The 14,922-nt window shown below is 59.2% G+C and overlaps 1 protein-coding gene across 1 annotated transcript in view; it reads right to left on the bottom strand.

The window, feature by feature from the left end:
• MAP3K1 (mitogen-activated protein kinase kinase kinase 1) overlaps window positions 1–14,035 on the bottom strand; it is a 59,529-nt gene extending 45,494 nt beyond the window's left edge. The window contains exon 1 of the mRNA XM_037038551.1: window positions 13,661–14,035. Within this exon, the coding sequence (XP_036894446.1) occupies window positions 13,661–14,004 (344 nt within the window). The 5' untranslated portion in view covers window positions 14,005–14,035. The remainder of the gene's footprint in view (window positions 1–13,660) is intronic.
• Between the last annotated feature and the right edge of the window lie 887 nt (window positions 14,036–14,922).

Genomic DNA, 14,922 nt, shown 5'->3' with positions numbered 1-14,922 from the left:
CCAGGGCACCCCACCCACTAAGGGAGCGTGGCACTCTGACGGTGTTGTACCCGAAAACCGCCGGTGTGGAGACCGGCCGCCTGGCACTGCAGCCCCGGGCACCGCTGTGCCTGCCGCCTCCTCCTTGGACAAAGCCCCCCTCCACAGCCCCCTGGGCGCAGGGCTCTCTCTGGGGAACCCCCACCCTCAGAGGGAGGGAGGCCAGAATTCCCCTGCCAGCCTTACAAGGGCACTGAGAGGAGCCTGGGCCTGCGGGACACGGAGCTCAGTGTCCACAGGGCTTCCCACTCGGTCACAGCTCAGTCCCTGCCCCTGTCGCCATTCTGAGCAACCCAGGCCGCCACCAGCAAAGGCAGACTTCCTCCTATCAGTGTGATAAAATAGAACACTGAGCATACGGAACTTTCCGCAGGTTATTTTCTTAAAAGCTGCATATAAATAAAATACAACAAAACCACTTACAAGACTCTGGCACTGAATCATTCTGGACTTTGCAGGGTGGGGTGGGGGGCGTGAAGTCACATTTTCATTAAGTTGAATTTCTCTCTCCATGTTTCTTCTCACCGCCCACACCAGCTGTGACTGTCCTCACAGCCAGGCCTTGGGGGCACTGCCAGCCCCTAACGGACCCTGCAACCCCTCTGTCTCTGGTGGGGGGCTTCCTGTGAGCCCAGTCGCCCACAACCCCCAGTGGCCAGAGGGTGAAGACAGCAGGTTAGCAAGGGGTGTGCGTGAGAGAATGTTGGCTGTGCATGAGTGTGAGTGTGTGCCTATGTGTATGTGAGTACATGACTGGCTGTGTGTGGCATGTGAGAGTGCATGAGTGGTGTGTGACTACATATGTGAGTGCATGACTGTGGCTGTGTGAGTGTGGCGTGTGTGTGTGTGTGACTGTGAGTGCATAACTGGGTGTGGCTATGTGTGAGGGTGTTGGGAGTTGGTGAGAAAGAGACGGAAAAACAATCCCATTTGGCTCAGTGTACGGTCAACCATGTGCTCTTCTCAGATAAGAAAGTTCTACCAACTGGTTTTCAGAAATGAAAATCGGTGACACTCAGCGTCCGGGGCACCTTCAACAAGGAGAGAGCAATGCACGACAGTGTAATTCTGAACCCAGTTCTTCAGCAAGTTGCTGCATTCAGAGATGAGCTGATTTCAGACACTGATGGTTTCATCCCTAACCACCAAAACCTGGCCCAGGAAGGGAGAGGCTGAAGAGAAGGCGAGAAATCCCCGGGCATAAATCTCTTCTCTTTGACACCAAACTGCCTTTCCAGACCTGAGCCCTCAAAGGGACAGCTCTGCTTTCCTCCGTCTTCCCTTTATTTAAAGCGATCCAGGCACACCCTCCCAAGGCGAGGGGACGTCCTGCTGGCACTTGGAAAACCGCAGATGACTTCAGTTTGTGTGGTGTAAACGACAGGCTAGCTGCCGCACTTCGTGGAGCTGACAGCCAGTTAGGACAGTCACAGTCACAGTAGGCCACAATGGCGCCCAGGCAACCAAGATGCAAAGGGACTTTGCTCTGTTTCTTACCAGCCTCATCTGGAAATCAAGAATGTAGGAAGTGCTCCCAAGGAGCTGAATAACCGGCCCCAGCGATCAGAGTGAGGGCTGTGCCTGGTGCCGAGGGCGGCAGGAGGGGCCGGGCCGCGTCACCACCAGGCACCTGGACGCGCAGTCTGTAGGGCGGGAGTCCCTGTGTGCAGCAAGGGTGCACACGGAGGGACCAGCTACAGTTTTGTGTGAATACGCTCGCGGCGTCCAATCCCAGGACTAGGTCAGTTGAAATGTCTTATTCCAACTCTATTTCGAAGTCAAAACTTTCTAGAACTCGAGCCCCAAGTTGCTAGATTAAAAAGGAAAAAAAGGATAGTGGAATTCGCACTTTCCAGTAATTGCTAACTCTGTCCAAATTATGTGAAAAGAACTCCCCAAATATAATTAAGCCTGAAGTTTCACAATTAGTGAAGTGTCACTAGTTACGTATATGCTGTATCTATACCATCGTGTCACCAAGTGAACAGGTCACGTGTGCTTAGGAAAAGGTCGTCATCAACAACAGGAAAAGTCAAAGGACCGCTCTGCGTGGAGCTTATCCCTGGGGAACGCCCCTCCCTTATAAGACTAAAGTTGAGGAAGGAAAGACAGTTTGTAATGTTACAGTGACCAAAAACTACGCTTAATAGGTTATTTTCAAAACTGCTCTCTAGGGATGTTTACTAAACACAAACATGCTCACTACTTTGCCCTAATTTATTTTCTCCACTTTGCAAAATACAATTCTGCCAGCAGTTACATGTTTTTAAAAAAATAAAATACTTTCTCATCATTGAATGTCAGTTAACAAATATGATTTCTCTCTCTTCTAAGCCTTCACTGCTCTTCATTTGCATTCTCCTTAGAGTTGGTACCCAGACTCAAAATACCCCAAGTTCACATGTTCGAAAACAAATTCTCTCAGTAAGTACAACTGAGAAACACCTTTCAGGTGAAGTCTGGGAGATCGCTGGCGCGTGGAGGGAACACAGAGGCCCCGAGGGGCAGCGGGGACCGGGTCTGCGCACTGCCGGGGTCACCCAGGCGCAGCTCTCCCCTGTCGTGGCAAGAACTTCAAAGTAACGAGGAAACAGGCTGCTCTCATGGCCTTCACCGACCCCACGGGAACCAGGGCGGCGACTGTGCGCCTCCTCACTGCCATCGCGCCTCCTCACTGCCATTGCGGGTGGGAGTGGCCGGTCTCCGGAGGAGCCGGGCACGGCGCAGTCAGTGACTGTTCATGGAGCGTTTGCGGACTGGGCACCAAGCTTCAGAGTGTCATCTCGTCACCCCCCCCCCCCGTTTTCTAGATCAGAAACATGCGGGTGGAGAGGCGAAGGGAGGGCCCAGGTCCCCAGCAGCACCGTGCTGCCTCGGGCTCAGCCCGGCGACACCGGGGAGGCAGAGGTGGCCGGGCACCAAGGCCTCTCCAGGCTGTGCTGCTGCCCACGCAGGGGCCCAGCCCTGACGCAGCCCCCGGCTCTGGGCCTCCTGACCCACTTCCCAGTGCTCAGTGGTTACCCGGCTGGCGANCCCAGGCCCCCAGCAGCGCCGTGCTGCCTCGGGCTCAGCCCGGCGACACCGGGGAGGCAGAGGTGGCCGGGCACCAAGGCCTCTCCAGGCTGTGCTGCTGCCCACGCAGGGGCCCAGCCCTGACGCAGCCCCCGGCTCTGGGCCTCCTGACCCACTTCCCAGTGCTCAGTGGTTACCCGGCTGGCGACACAGGGTTTTATTCTGTCTCAAGTCGGAGATCCAGGGACCGGCCAGTGGGCGCACTCAGGAGGCAGAAAGCCCTACGCGTTCTGCAACCTGAGCCCAGAACCTCCCGGAACCTAGTCTTGCCCAGGGTCAGGTTCCCGCCTGCAGGTACCCTGCCTCCATCGGAGCCTCTCCTGCCCTCCCTCCTGGGCCTGTGAGCTCCCGGCACAGCCCTTGCCCCGAGGCCACGAAACTTGCCTGCAGGTCCCTTTTACCTGTCTCCTCCCCCGCATTCCTCAGGACTTGGCTGCTTCCCAAGAAACACCCACTGCGGCTCAGCACTGCCTTGTCCTGTCCTGTCCTTGGTGGACAGCTGCCTGGTCTCCTCCCTGCTGGGTCCCCAGGGGGTGGGGGGTCTGGGTCCTGGAGGCAGGTGTCCATACACGGAGGGACTGGGACTGTGAAGGGCATGGAGTCTGCAGTGTCTGGACTGGCCACCTCCCTGGGGCCGTGCCCATGGCGACCAGGCAGCCAATGCAACCGTGACGGGCATGCCCGGGCCACTGTCACCCTCTGGGCTCACAGCCGGAGCCCACTTTTCTCCGCGTTGAGAGGCCCTGGACTATCCTGGGTGACATCCACACACTGCTTGGTGCCTAAATACCTCCCTGAGAACACACCCCTGTAATGTTAACACAAACGAAGGGGGAAACCTGACTCAGCTCATAAGGAGGTCCACTCACAAAAAACTCTGGGTCCACACTGTTGTTCAGCACGGCATAGCTGCATAAGCAATGACAGAGGAAAAACCTGGAAGGCCTGAGCAGCGGATTGGAGTCGGCTGCCGGGGCCGCATGCCCAGAGCTCAGCCGCATTCACGGGGCAGGCAGGCCTCTGGGCACGGCCACGCGTGGGCTTCGCAGACCAGCAGCAGCTCTTCACTGCAAAGGGAGCAAGACCCCACGGAAACAGGCTTCACAGCAGAGGCGCCACGAGCGTTCAGAGAGGGGACGCACTCAGCACTTTTCGACAAAGGGGGGTGAGCCGAGGGGACCGAGTGACGGGGGCTGGGTGCCAAGGCAGGGACAGGCCGCTGCTGGTTGCCAGGGTGGCGTGGGGCCTGCACAAGTCAGACCTGCACCGCACACACGAACGGTGGCACAGAGAGAGGATGAAGACATGTCCAGGGGCAGGCAGCTACTCCCAGGAGGCCTTGCAGGGACTGGACAAGGGGACATGGCCTGACCCTGGGCTGGCAGCTGGGGGTCGACTCCGAGTTCAGCAGAGGTGGCGGCAGCAGCAGCAGCAGCAGCAGCAGCAGTGGGGGGGGCAGGGAGGACGGAGGGCTGGGCAGGGGGCTGGTCTGCGGGAAGGACTGGCTACAGCGCCTGGCAGGCTGACCCTCCCGGAGGAGCCCTTCTGCGGGCGGCTGTGTGCGGGCCATCACTGCAGCCCAGACACTCAAGGCGCCAAAGGAGAGCAAGTCAGGGGGTTCACAGCCACAAGCCCCTCACACAGCCCCTGCTCTTGGTCGGCGACCTGCTCTCAGTGTGGCTGTTCAGGAGGCAAGCCCGTGACACACAACTTCCAGGTATGTGAAAATGTTGAATGTGATCAACTCTTAACCAACAAACAGTGCCGGCGTGCTGGGCTGGTCCTCCGGAGAAAACAGGGCCCTGGGCCACTCTGACACTTCGGGTGGGTCCGCGACTCTGCAGCAGGAAGCATCAGCAGCCGTCCCTCCCCGGATGGAGTCTCCCACTCACCGGGCACCAGCCAGCGAGCGGCACAAGCGCTCAGTCCTCATGACCCGGAAGCAGAGCCTCCGCCCCATAGCAGAGGAAACGGGCAAGCATGGGGTCTCTGCACCCTCAACTCTCTCACGGGCCTGACACGGAAGAGGACCATAACTGAAACCCCTGGGTCGCAACGCAGACATGGGGGAAACCAACCGGAACGGCGGGCAGGGAGAGGACCCACCTCCCGGCCCCTCTCCCCCAACAGACAAGGGGCGCTCGAAAACGGGCAGGGGAGCAGGACGGTTTCCCTCCCACATGTGGGAGGGAGCGCACGACCGACCGAAGTCTGGGGCTGTCGACATGCAGGCTGTACGATCCGAAAAGCTAAGAAGCACAAGAACGAAACCACCCTTTCGTCCACCAGCCAGGATGGTGTGGGGCTGATACTATCGGGGAGGGGTCGGGGGGAAGGGCAGGAGTGGGGGCCACCGGGAACCGGCTACAGGACCAGGTTTCTGCACGTGGGCGTCCTTTGACTCAGCAGTCCTGCCTCTGAAGTGTCACAGTGTGTGACAGTGACAGTGCCTGACCGAGAAGCCACAGTGGAGGTGACTGAAGCTAGGAACCCGGTCGATGAGACACCCCTGTGCTGGACCACAATGCAGCCACCGATGGGACCGCTCTCTGTCATCGTGAAAGCAGCCACTGAAACGCTGCTCAGAAACCAGCGGGCTGCACAGTGGGCTGCGCAGGACAGCCCTTCCTGTTGGACGGCAGGACAACAGAGACACCGATGTCTAAAACAGCGGTTCTGCTGCTTTCAGAGGGACTGACCAACCACTTTAGGAAGCCCAGCCCTGCTGTGCAAATCCCAAACCCCAGACACATCACGAGGGCTTCATGTAACTGCACGGAGGGGCCGCTGTACCAGAACAGTCAGAACCCATTTTCAAACTTCAAAATGAATTTAGGTTAGAACAATAAGGCGTTCTCAGAAACACTAATGCCCACATTAATCTCTCACAGCTTTCGAAGCCTAAGGCTCAGAGACAACCACGTGACCTCTTGCCCGAGGGCAATTTGAGACCCAGTAGAAATCCGGAAAATAAATGACAGGACCATTACTCCGAAGGAGAAAGAAAACAGAAATGTGAAATGTCTTTCAAAACATTTATCATCCTAGAACACAAAGACATTAAAATGATTTCACAAGGGGCATCTCACTGAACCAGAAGGCCTGTGGGAGTCCACAGCCCTGGCCAGCGTTGCAACGCTGACCTCTACTGCTGGGCCCTCGCAGTCTGACTGGGAGAAAAGTCAGTGCACTGGCGGCGATTCATGACTGAGTGTTTTAAAGAATCGCAGCACGTAAATGGCCAGTAAATAGAGCCAAACTCATTTCCCAACAAACGGCGCACACGACGTTTCCAGCCAGCACACCCCGTCTTGCACACCCAGCCACACGTGAACCGGCAGACACTGGTTTGCTCAGTGTTAGGAGACTGCGGACGGACCCCTCCAGGTGATGCAGACCCCCCCCTTTAGGGATCACACACTCCCTGAAGCTGTGTTGGACAGAAGTCCTCCTGAACGTCCTGCTCTCTGGCTGCCATTCCACGAGGGAGCAACAGGATGACCTTGCAGTGAGGAGCTGCCGTTGCCACTGTAAGAAAACCATCCGTCGACTCACGTCACACACAAGGAAAACCGTGCACAAAAGGCAACACTGGGAAGCGCTGGGAAGTGACCAACTGCAACCTCAGAGGCCTGCAGGTTTGCCACCGAAGTGCCTGCCCCAGGCCCCACGCATGCAGGCCTACAGGCGCGCACACACACTCTCTCGCACGCAGGCTGGCCCGAGGCCCCGCCCCGCCCTGGCTTCCTGCAAGAGCAGGTCCCTGCTCACACTGCCAGCCCTTCTCATTGGCTGCTTGTAACTGCTGCCTGTCCCGGAGGCCACGTGGTTAAGGCTGCAAGAATAACATCTCCAGCGAATAAGCGCCAGCGAATCCGGAGTGAGCGCCCTCAGAGCTCTTCTCCGAGTAAAGCCAGAGCACTTCAAAGCACGGATTCAGTTGCAGCCCCTCGGGCGGCTCTGCGCCTTCTTTCCTTACTTCTGAGGGCGAAGCTTGCTCCAGATAAGGGAGGCTGCGCGGTTCAGTTGCCGCCAGCAGACCTGCAGACGTGTCTGGTTACCTGGGTTTGGGCGCCTCAAGGTTCCTGAAATCTCGTAAAGTACTTGCTTAGCAAATCTCTTCTTAGCTGCAAATGCGAACTTCTGCTTATCCCAAGCTGGACTGTTGTCAATAATGAATAAACATTAGATGAAGAACAGTTATTAGGATGAGAATCCTAAAGGTGGCGTCTCAAGTTCACACAACATCTGAGAAGGCGAAAAAGGAACCATTACCTTGTGTTAAACCTAATGGCCTTCTGTGAGCACCTACTCACACGTGTGCACACACGCTTCCGACCCCCCAGGACCGCAGCGCTGCACACAGGCGGCCATCCTCTCCTCTGCGCAGTGTGGCTGCCTCCTCCCAGCCAGCGGGGCCGTCCCCTTCCCTGGAGCACCTGGCGTGTCTGAGGACCAGACACCTCCCCGCGGATCCACCTCAAGCAGCAACCTGGAAACACCAACTGCCCAGCCTTCCGCCGGTCAGCCCGTCTCAGCCGCGTCCTCGCCTGTGTCTGACCCCAGGGGGGACAGGCAACCCACCAGGCTGGACATGCCGTTCATTCAACAAGTGTTCACTGGGTGCTGTGCTGTGCCAGGCATTCTGCTGGACGCTGGATCCCTCCCCAGCACAGACTCCGCCCGAGTCTTCGTCTTCTGGGAGAGGCACGGGCAAGATAACAAACCACATAACCAAATCGCGTCTGTGAGCTAAGACCTGAACAATGACCCTGCTGACTGGGGTGTTCCGGGCAGAGAGTGCAGGCACGTGCAAAGGCCCTGTGGCAGGCGGTGCTGGGCTGAGTCTCGGAAGCAAAAGGAAGCAGCTCCGCAGGGCGCAGGGCAGTGGGGTTGGTGGGGATGGTGCAGGGCAGGCGGGCCAGACCGCGAGGGGACTCTGCCAGGCATGGCACCACCTCTCTGGTCTTTACCCACAGGGAAAGCACCTAGGAATTTTAGATTAAATTAAACCACTTAAATTCATTAATTTTTAAAAAGCAAATTAAATTTCTTGTTCTAGAGGGAAGTGGCTATAATCAGGTTTGCATTTTTAAGCGCTCACTCTGGCCACACAATATGGAGAACAGACTGGACGGGGCAAAGTGCAGGGCCAGGAGGGAGGGGTCTGCAGACCCCATAGCAGCCCGCGCGGGGCTGCCAACCGGCCAGGCCACCAGCGTCCGAGGAGGCACCGGATGCACGAAGGTCTCGCGGTAACTCGCAGTCTTGGCTCGGCCATTTCGTGACCGAGGGACCTCGCAGCGGGACACGGTGGAGAGGAACCCGGACCTGGTCTCAGGAGTCTGACCACAGTGTGTCGTGTAGACAGGGAGGGGTCTGCAGGCCAGGGAAAGTCATGGCCAGAAAAATGAACTCTGCAATCACTTGTGAATGGTCAGTTATGGATCCAAAGACACTGATGAGACTGTTGTGGGGTGGAGGAGACAGACAGGAGCCCTGGGACCACCCGAGGACAGGGTGGTGGCGAGCCGGCCAGGACAAGCTGTCAGGTCAGCAAACTTGGGGTGCTAACCCATCAACCCCAACAACCGACCAGGTGTCTTCAAACACAGCAACTCGATATTCTCAATATCTGCCCATGTGCGCATGGCTCCAGTTACTTTGTAATACACTTGGTTACTAAACTAATTAAGTTTTATATTATGTAAAATTAGTCCAATACCAACCGCTTGTTACACACCAACTACTACTACTAAATATCATGCAATGCACAAAACCTCTAAGAAACAGTTCTTGCCTTCAAACCGTACTGTAAGCCAGACCATGACTGAAATCACATCACAGTAAGTTATTGCAATCTCCGACACACTGATTTTAAAATAACCACCTTGAGAAAAACTGGCCCATCCTAGCACTCACGGGCGCCTGGACCGGGTGGCAACAGAATGAATGAGACAGACTTCCCTGTCTGTTAGCAACTGGTAGTTGTCACTCAGAGAGCTGGAAGATCAGCCGGAAGAGTGCCTGGTAATACAACGGCTAAATGGTTATCTGGGCTCCACAGGAAGGCAGTGGTCACATCTCTGCAGCGAGGAGCAAGGCCTACACCTACCGACTGCCCTGCATCTAGCCTCCGGGCCGTGGGCACACACTCATCACGCTGACCTGCCATCAGGGAGGGACTTAACCGCCAAACTCTAGCCGGGCAGGAGCCCCAGGGAGGGCTGGTGGGCTCAGGAGTGGTCTCCAGGGGACAGACTGCACTTTCAGGAAAATGCGTTTACTGGGCCTTAAGAACTTAACAATCCTGGACCCGTAGCAACAGCTCCACCCAGTAAACCAAACCAACCGGATGGGTGCCCCAAAGCCTCGGTCGGGAACAGCACCGGACCTGCTCCACCAAAACAGGACCCTGGGAGGACCACAGAGCACGTGAGGACATGGCTGTCCTCCCTCCAGACGGTCTTCCACCTCGGAGCCTTACATCTCTCCACCTCGTGGGCTCAGCCAGGCAGCTGCTGTTTCAACGGGAGAGGCTGTGTTTCAAAGCCACCGCCGGGGAAATGGGGCTCCTTGCTCCCTGTGCCCATTTTTATTTTCTCTTCCAAGAAAGAAAAATTTCATATCTGGCCTTGCAGAGTCATACGTTCCTGCTAACTCTAGAAGCAGAAAGAGTTTGAAAATGGTTTGTATTGAGATTCCATTTTTTCACCAGTGTGGAAATGGGAAACCTGTAGCAGGCATCTGCCCTAAGACAGAGGAGGGGCAGAGAGCGGACAGGAGCAGACCCCGTGACGAGCAGAGGCACAGAGCTGCCACTCTCACGCCCTCAGGGCAGCACGGCCCCTCCTTCCGCGTCAGAGAGGTGCCCGTCTCCGGCGGGCAGGCCTGCGCCTCCACGGGCAAGGCCACCAGGAGCCCTCCTGCCAGACCTGGGCGTCCCTCCGCCCGCCATCACTGCACTTGCTGGGCGCCCTGCTGCAGGCGTCCAGACACGGGCTGGGCACCCAGGGCCACCAGGTTGAGGCTCCTGGTGCCCAGTGAGATCTGGAGCAGGGACAAAGGGGCAGGGCCAGCTCCCGGACCCTTTCTCTTCCTGTGTAATGAGTGTGATCAGCGTCTACACTTTCCTCCGCTTACGATTCAGTACAGCACACATCAAGAAACCCACACAACAGTCAGCACTGATGACCCCTCCCCTCTCCTGACACGAGGACGCAGCGACCTCAGCGGGAGGTCCCACCCGTGTCCTGTGCAGGAGGCGACAGACGCAGGGCAAGACCTGCACGGCAGGAGGGAACACACTGGTGGGGCCCTGGATGGAAACCGCAGCCTCGCTCAGAGCCACTTCCCCCTAAAACCTGCCAATCAGTAGGGAGCGGGCGTGCCGCCGGCCGGAGGGGGCTGGCCCCCAGCTGTCTTCTGGTTGGGGGACAACAGGCTTCGGCATCGCCGGCGAGTGCCCACCTCCCACAAGCAGCAATGGCGGTGCCCTGGAGGGTGGCAGGGGTGGTGACGCACATGGAGGGCAAGGAGGGTGACCTTGCAGAAGGTCCCCAGGCACACGGGTCAGCACAGCCAGGACCCTCGTCGGGCAGTGGGAACAGCATGGACCAGTCCCACCGCCCACAACGCCCCACGTGCCCCCCGTGTGTTCCTGACTGCTCCCCCCAGTTCGCAATGGCCCTGCAGTGCCTGAAGCCAGCCTGGGTCTGCTCCTCACAGTGCCTGTCCAAGGTGGCGCAGCTGCCACTTCCGACTCGGCGTGAGAGAGGCCAGGCCGGGGGAGACCGCCGGGTCTCGGGACAGACTCGGCCGTGGGACATCCCCGGTCACAGGCGCAGCCCTGCAGCAAGACTCCCCCACGCCACACTCTTCTGCTGCTGTCCCCACAGAGAACCGACCGCCTTTCCACCCGGGAAAACAGGTTCCACAGAGCAAAGGCTGTGCTTTCTAACTCGCACGCCGTCAACGCCCACCCCCCAGGGGAGTCCATCCGTGAACTGTGCGCTGCCTGGCCACCCGGTGCGGCCTCTGGAATGCTCAGGGCTAGCCCGGGGCTGATCGCACAGCCGGGCAGGCTGCAGCTGGCTCCTGCGCTCTTGCTGAGAGCAAAGAACACTCCTCTCTTTTCATATTTTGCAATCTTCAAGTCAACAAGCCAGTGGCCGTCTCTGCAGCACGCAGAGTGTGTCTGAGACGTGAGCGCAGAGGCGCAGACCACGGAGGGGCCACGTCCTGCTTCCTGTACCTCACAAAATGGAGCTATCGGGGGCGCTGGGAGTCGCGTGGTCAGGAATGCTGGGTAACCAGTCACCCTGCCAAAATCAGATATGAAAAGAAAACAAAAGCTGGCAACGATTCTAGCTCTCATATTTCTCTTTCAGAATTATATTTAATAAGGTTAATCTTTGAAGAATGCATTAATTCTCTTACCTGATTTAAAATAGAACTTGGAGACAACTCCCAGCTACACAACTTACAAATTCATGTAAGACTAACTTTTGTAACTATCTCCAATTGTTTTACAAAAATCACCCACTTAATTCTTTAGAAATGGATTTTTAGGTAGTAATGCGCCTATACCTATAGTTCAAAAAAATCACTTCATGTTATTTTTAGCCTCGCAGCTTCTAACCGGAAGTGAGAGCTGAGAGCGGCCAGAGCCACAAAGGCGGCCTCCGGAGCAGCGTGGGCTCCAGACGAAAACCAGCACAAACCGGGCGGCACACCTCGTTCTTTCGGGAGGCCAGCGAACCGACAGTTGGGGTTTTTTCGAGTTACAAAAACAGGGTGGAGTCCCTCTATCTACCAGACTCACGAGAGCCTGTCCAGTGGAGAGCAGCACTGTAATTCCTCTTCAAACCCGAGAAAATAGAAAGAAAAAGCCCCTAACCCTGGGGCGCCACTCACAGGGCGCGCTCTCGCTGCTGGCAGTCGTGACCCTGAAGCAGAGGGACAGGCTCAGCGTCTTCTGCTCTCGGTGACTTTTATTTCTATAACTTGCACTTTAAAAGTGTACTGCCTACACTTTCAATGTCTACATCCAAACACTAAAAACCGAAGGCAAGTCTGAAATAAACACCACAGGATTCTCTTCAGACAGAAGGCGTCCCCAGGCCCCTCTACCACCGAAACAAAAATAGTTCAAAATCCGTTAAATTTTCCTCCCGCAAGTATGAAATAGCCATTGTCAAAAAGTTAAAATGTAGAGTTCAACTGAGATTTTATTGCACAGCTTATAATAAAAGTGTTTATGCCAACAGGTTTACAGATTCAAATACATTTCAACCCTACTGACAAGAAAATGGGGGCGGGTAGCAGAATTAGCTTTATTTCAGAAGATGGAGAAGACACCTTTTACCATAAACACAATCTTCAGGTTCGACATTTGGGGTGAACAAACCAGCATTCCGGCTAGTGAAACTCACCTGATAGCAGGGCACCCTGCAAACAAAGTGGGGGAGACGACCCGGGTCACCAACTGCGAAAACCGAACGCGGGTGGCTGGCTCAGTCCCCGGGCGTATCTATCTGCCCGGGCGGCAGACCTCTGACCCCGCGCGGAGCAGCCCAACTTCCCCACTTGCATTTAGTTGCTCATTCTGTTTCCCGGCGGCCGCCGTTCTGCAGCCGCAGCGCGCTCGGGCGACCAGGTGCGGACGCCTACGAGTCCCAAAGCGGTGGTCTCCTGAGAACAGGGACAGGTAATCTCCCGAATCTGGGGTTTCCTATTTTTATCTGGAGCTTATTCTACTGCCCGAAGCAGGAAGGCGCACGGGACACACCCGGGGAGCCCACGACACAACACGCGCACGAGGAACTGCCAGTCACGAACGTCCTTTCCCCCTCACGTCGCCATGGCGTGGTGGGAATCCTCTTTTGGGGGGGATTTTGGGGGGAGAGTGCAACCTCCAAGCAATGCACTGTGGTTTTAAACAAATAAACAATCAAGTTCCAAAAAAGTGCCAAGTCACTTGAGAAACCCCGCCGACACCGAAGCCGCGTCCCGCGGCGGCCAGAGCTCGCGGCGCTCCGATCAAGGTCAGCAGCGGCTCCGGCCGCGCGCACCCTCGCCCGGCCCCTCGGCCCCGCGGCCGCCCGGTCGCGGTCGCGGCGGGAAGGGCTTCTTTTCCGGCGAAAGCGCGCGGTCGCCGCCGGGGCGACGGGCCAGCCCGCGGGTGCCGCTCCTGCGCTCGGCGGACGCGCCGTCCCGGACCCGGGTCGCAGGTCGCCGGGGAGGCTGCGGGACGGTCGCCGACGCCGGGACGCCCTGGACGCGCCACGCACCCTGCGGTCCCCGGGGGCCCCGCGGTGCGGCCCCGCGGCCGTGACAAGCGTCCCCGCGCCGCCGCCGGGGCCCGGGCCGCACCTGCCGGGGGCTCGCCTGTCACCGCGCCGGCCCCGCCGCTCGCCCCGCGCCCGGCAGCGCCCCCCGGGCCCGAGTATTCCTGTCACTCGGCTGCGAACAATCGCGAGCCCCGGTCCCCGCGGCCGGACCAGCCCCGCTCACCGCGCCCGCGTCCCCCGTCCCGCCCGCTGCTCACCCGGCGGCTGCAGGAGGCGGCTCCGCGGGTTCCGTCCCCGCGCGGCTCGGATCGCCGCGGTCCCCCGGCTCGGGGGCGTGGGAGCCGGCGCGGCTCGCGGCTCCCGGGGGCGGCGGCTCCTGCATCGGCTGCGCGGCACTGCCGCCCGCGGGCTCGGGGGACGGGGACCGGGACGGGGACGGCGGCGCGGGCGGCGGGTCCAGCTCCACGCTCCGCACTTTGCGCAGCTGCCGCCGCCGCCAGTCGGCCCGCTCGCGGCCCCCGCCGGCCTGCAGGGACCCTCCGCTCGCCTCCGCGCCCGCGAGTCCCGACGACGACGCGCGACTCCCCGCCGCCGCCGCCATTTTCCGTCGCGGCCGCGTCCGCGGAGCGGAGGGCGGGGCTGGGGGCGGGGCGCGTAGGCCGCTGCGCAAGTGCGGGAGCGCGCGCGCCGGGGCGGGACCCTGGGGTCGCGGGTACGAAGGCGGGGACGCTGGGGTCCGGGGCGCCGGGGTCGGGGAGACGGGGACGCCGGAGGCGGGACGGGGTCACCGAGGTCGGGGGCGCGGACACCGGGCTCTGGGGGATGGGCCTCGGCTACAGGGGACGCGCGCGCGCGCGAGGGACTGGAGCACTGCGGGCTGGGGGACGGGCTGCAGGTGGAGGTCCGCTGTGCGCGCCGCCGCCAGGTGGTCCGGTCGCTCCTGTGACAGGAGGGGCCGCTGCTGCCGCGCTCCTCAGCCCGGCCGCCCCTAGGACTCCAGAGCGCGGTGTGTGGAGGGGACGCTGGCGGCAGTGTTCACATATGTCAGCTGTCCCGCGCGCTGGGGAACCGGCGCGGACCAACCCTACGCCCGCCCGGCCGGAAGCGGCCCGACGTCCTGCAGAAGCGCGGCCGCGGACCAGAGAAAGTGGTTTTTCTCAAAGCGTTCCGAGTCCGCCGTTTCCTGACTCGCCTTACGTTCAAAACTTCCCAGTGTACGCCGTTGCTGTTCCCAAGCCTAAGTCACGGGTTCGGGACCCAACCCCGGGCCGGGCTGGAGAGACAGACACCTGCGCAGGGCCGCCCGCAGCGCGTTTGGGGCGAGACGGCGTCCGGCCAGCAGGTGCCCCACGGCGCCTCTCAGCCAAGTCTGGCCCCCACCCGCCGCGGATGCCCGGATCCGCACGTCCTTGCGCCCCGCCCCCCCCGCGCGGGCGGGCCCTTCAATCCCTAGGGCGGGGCCTCGAGGTGCTTCGCAGTGAAAACGGATATTTGTGTGTTCACGGTTTTTTACCTTCTC

The sequence above is a fragment of the Sturnira hondurensis genome, unplaced genomic scaffold (genome assembly GCF_014824575.4).
Source record: "Sturnira hondurensis isolate 20B ecotype Veracruz unplaced genomic scaffold, ASM1482457v3 Scaffold0024400, whole genome shotgun sequence".
NCBI classification, from domain to species: Eukaryota; Metazoa; Chordata; class Mammalia; order Chiroptera; family Phyllostomidae; genus Sturnira; species Sturnira hondurensis.
This window is presented reverse-complemented; position numbering and strand designations above follow the sequence as displayed.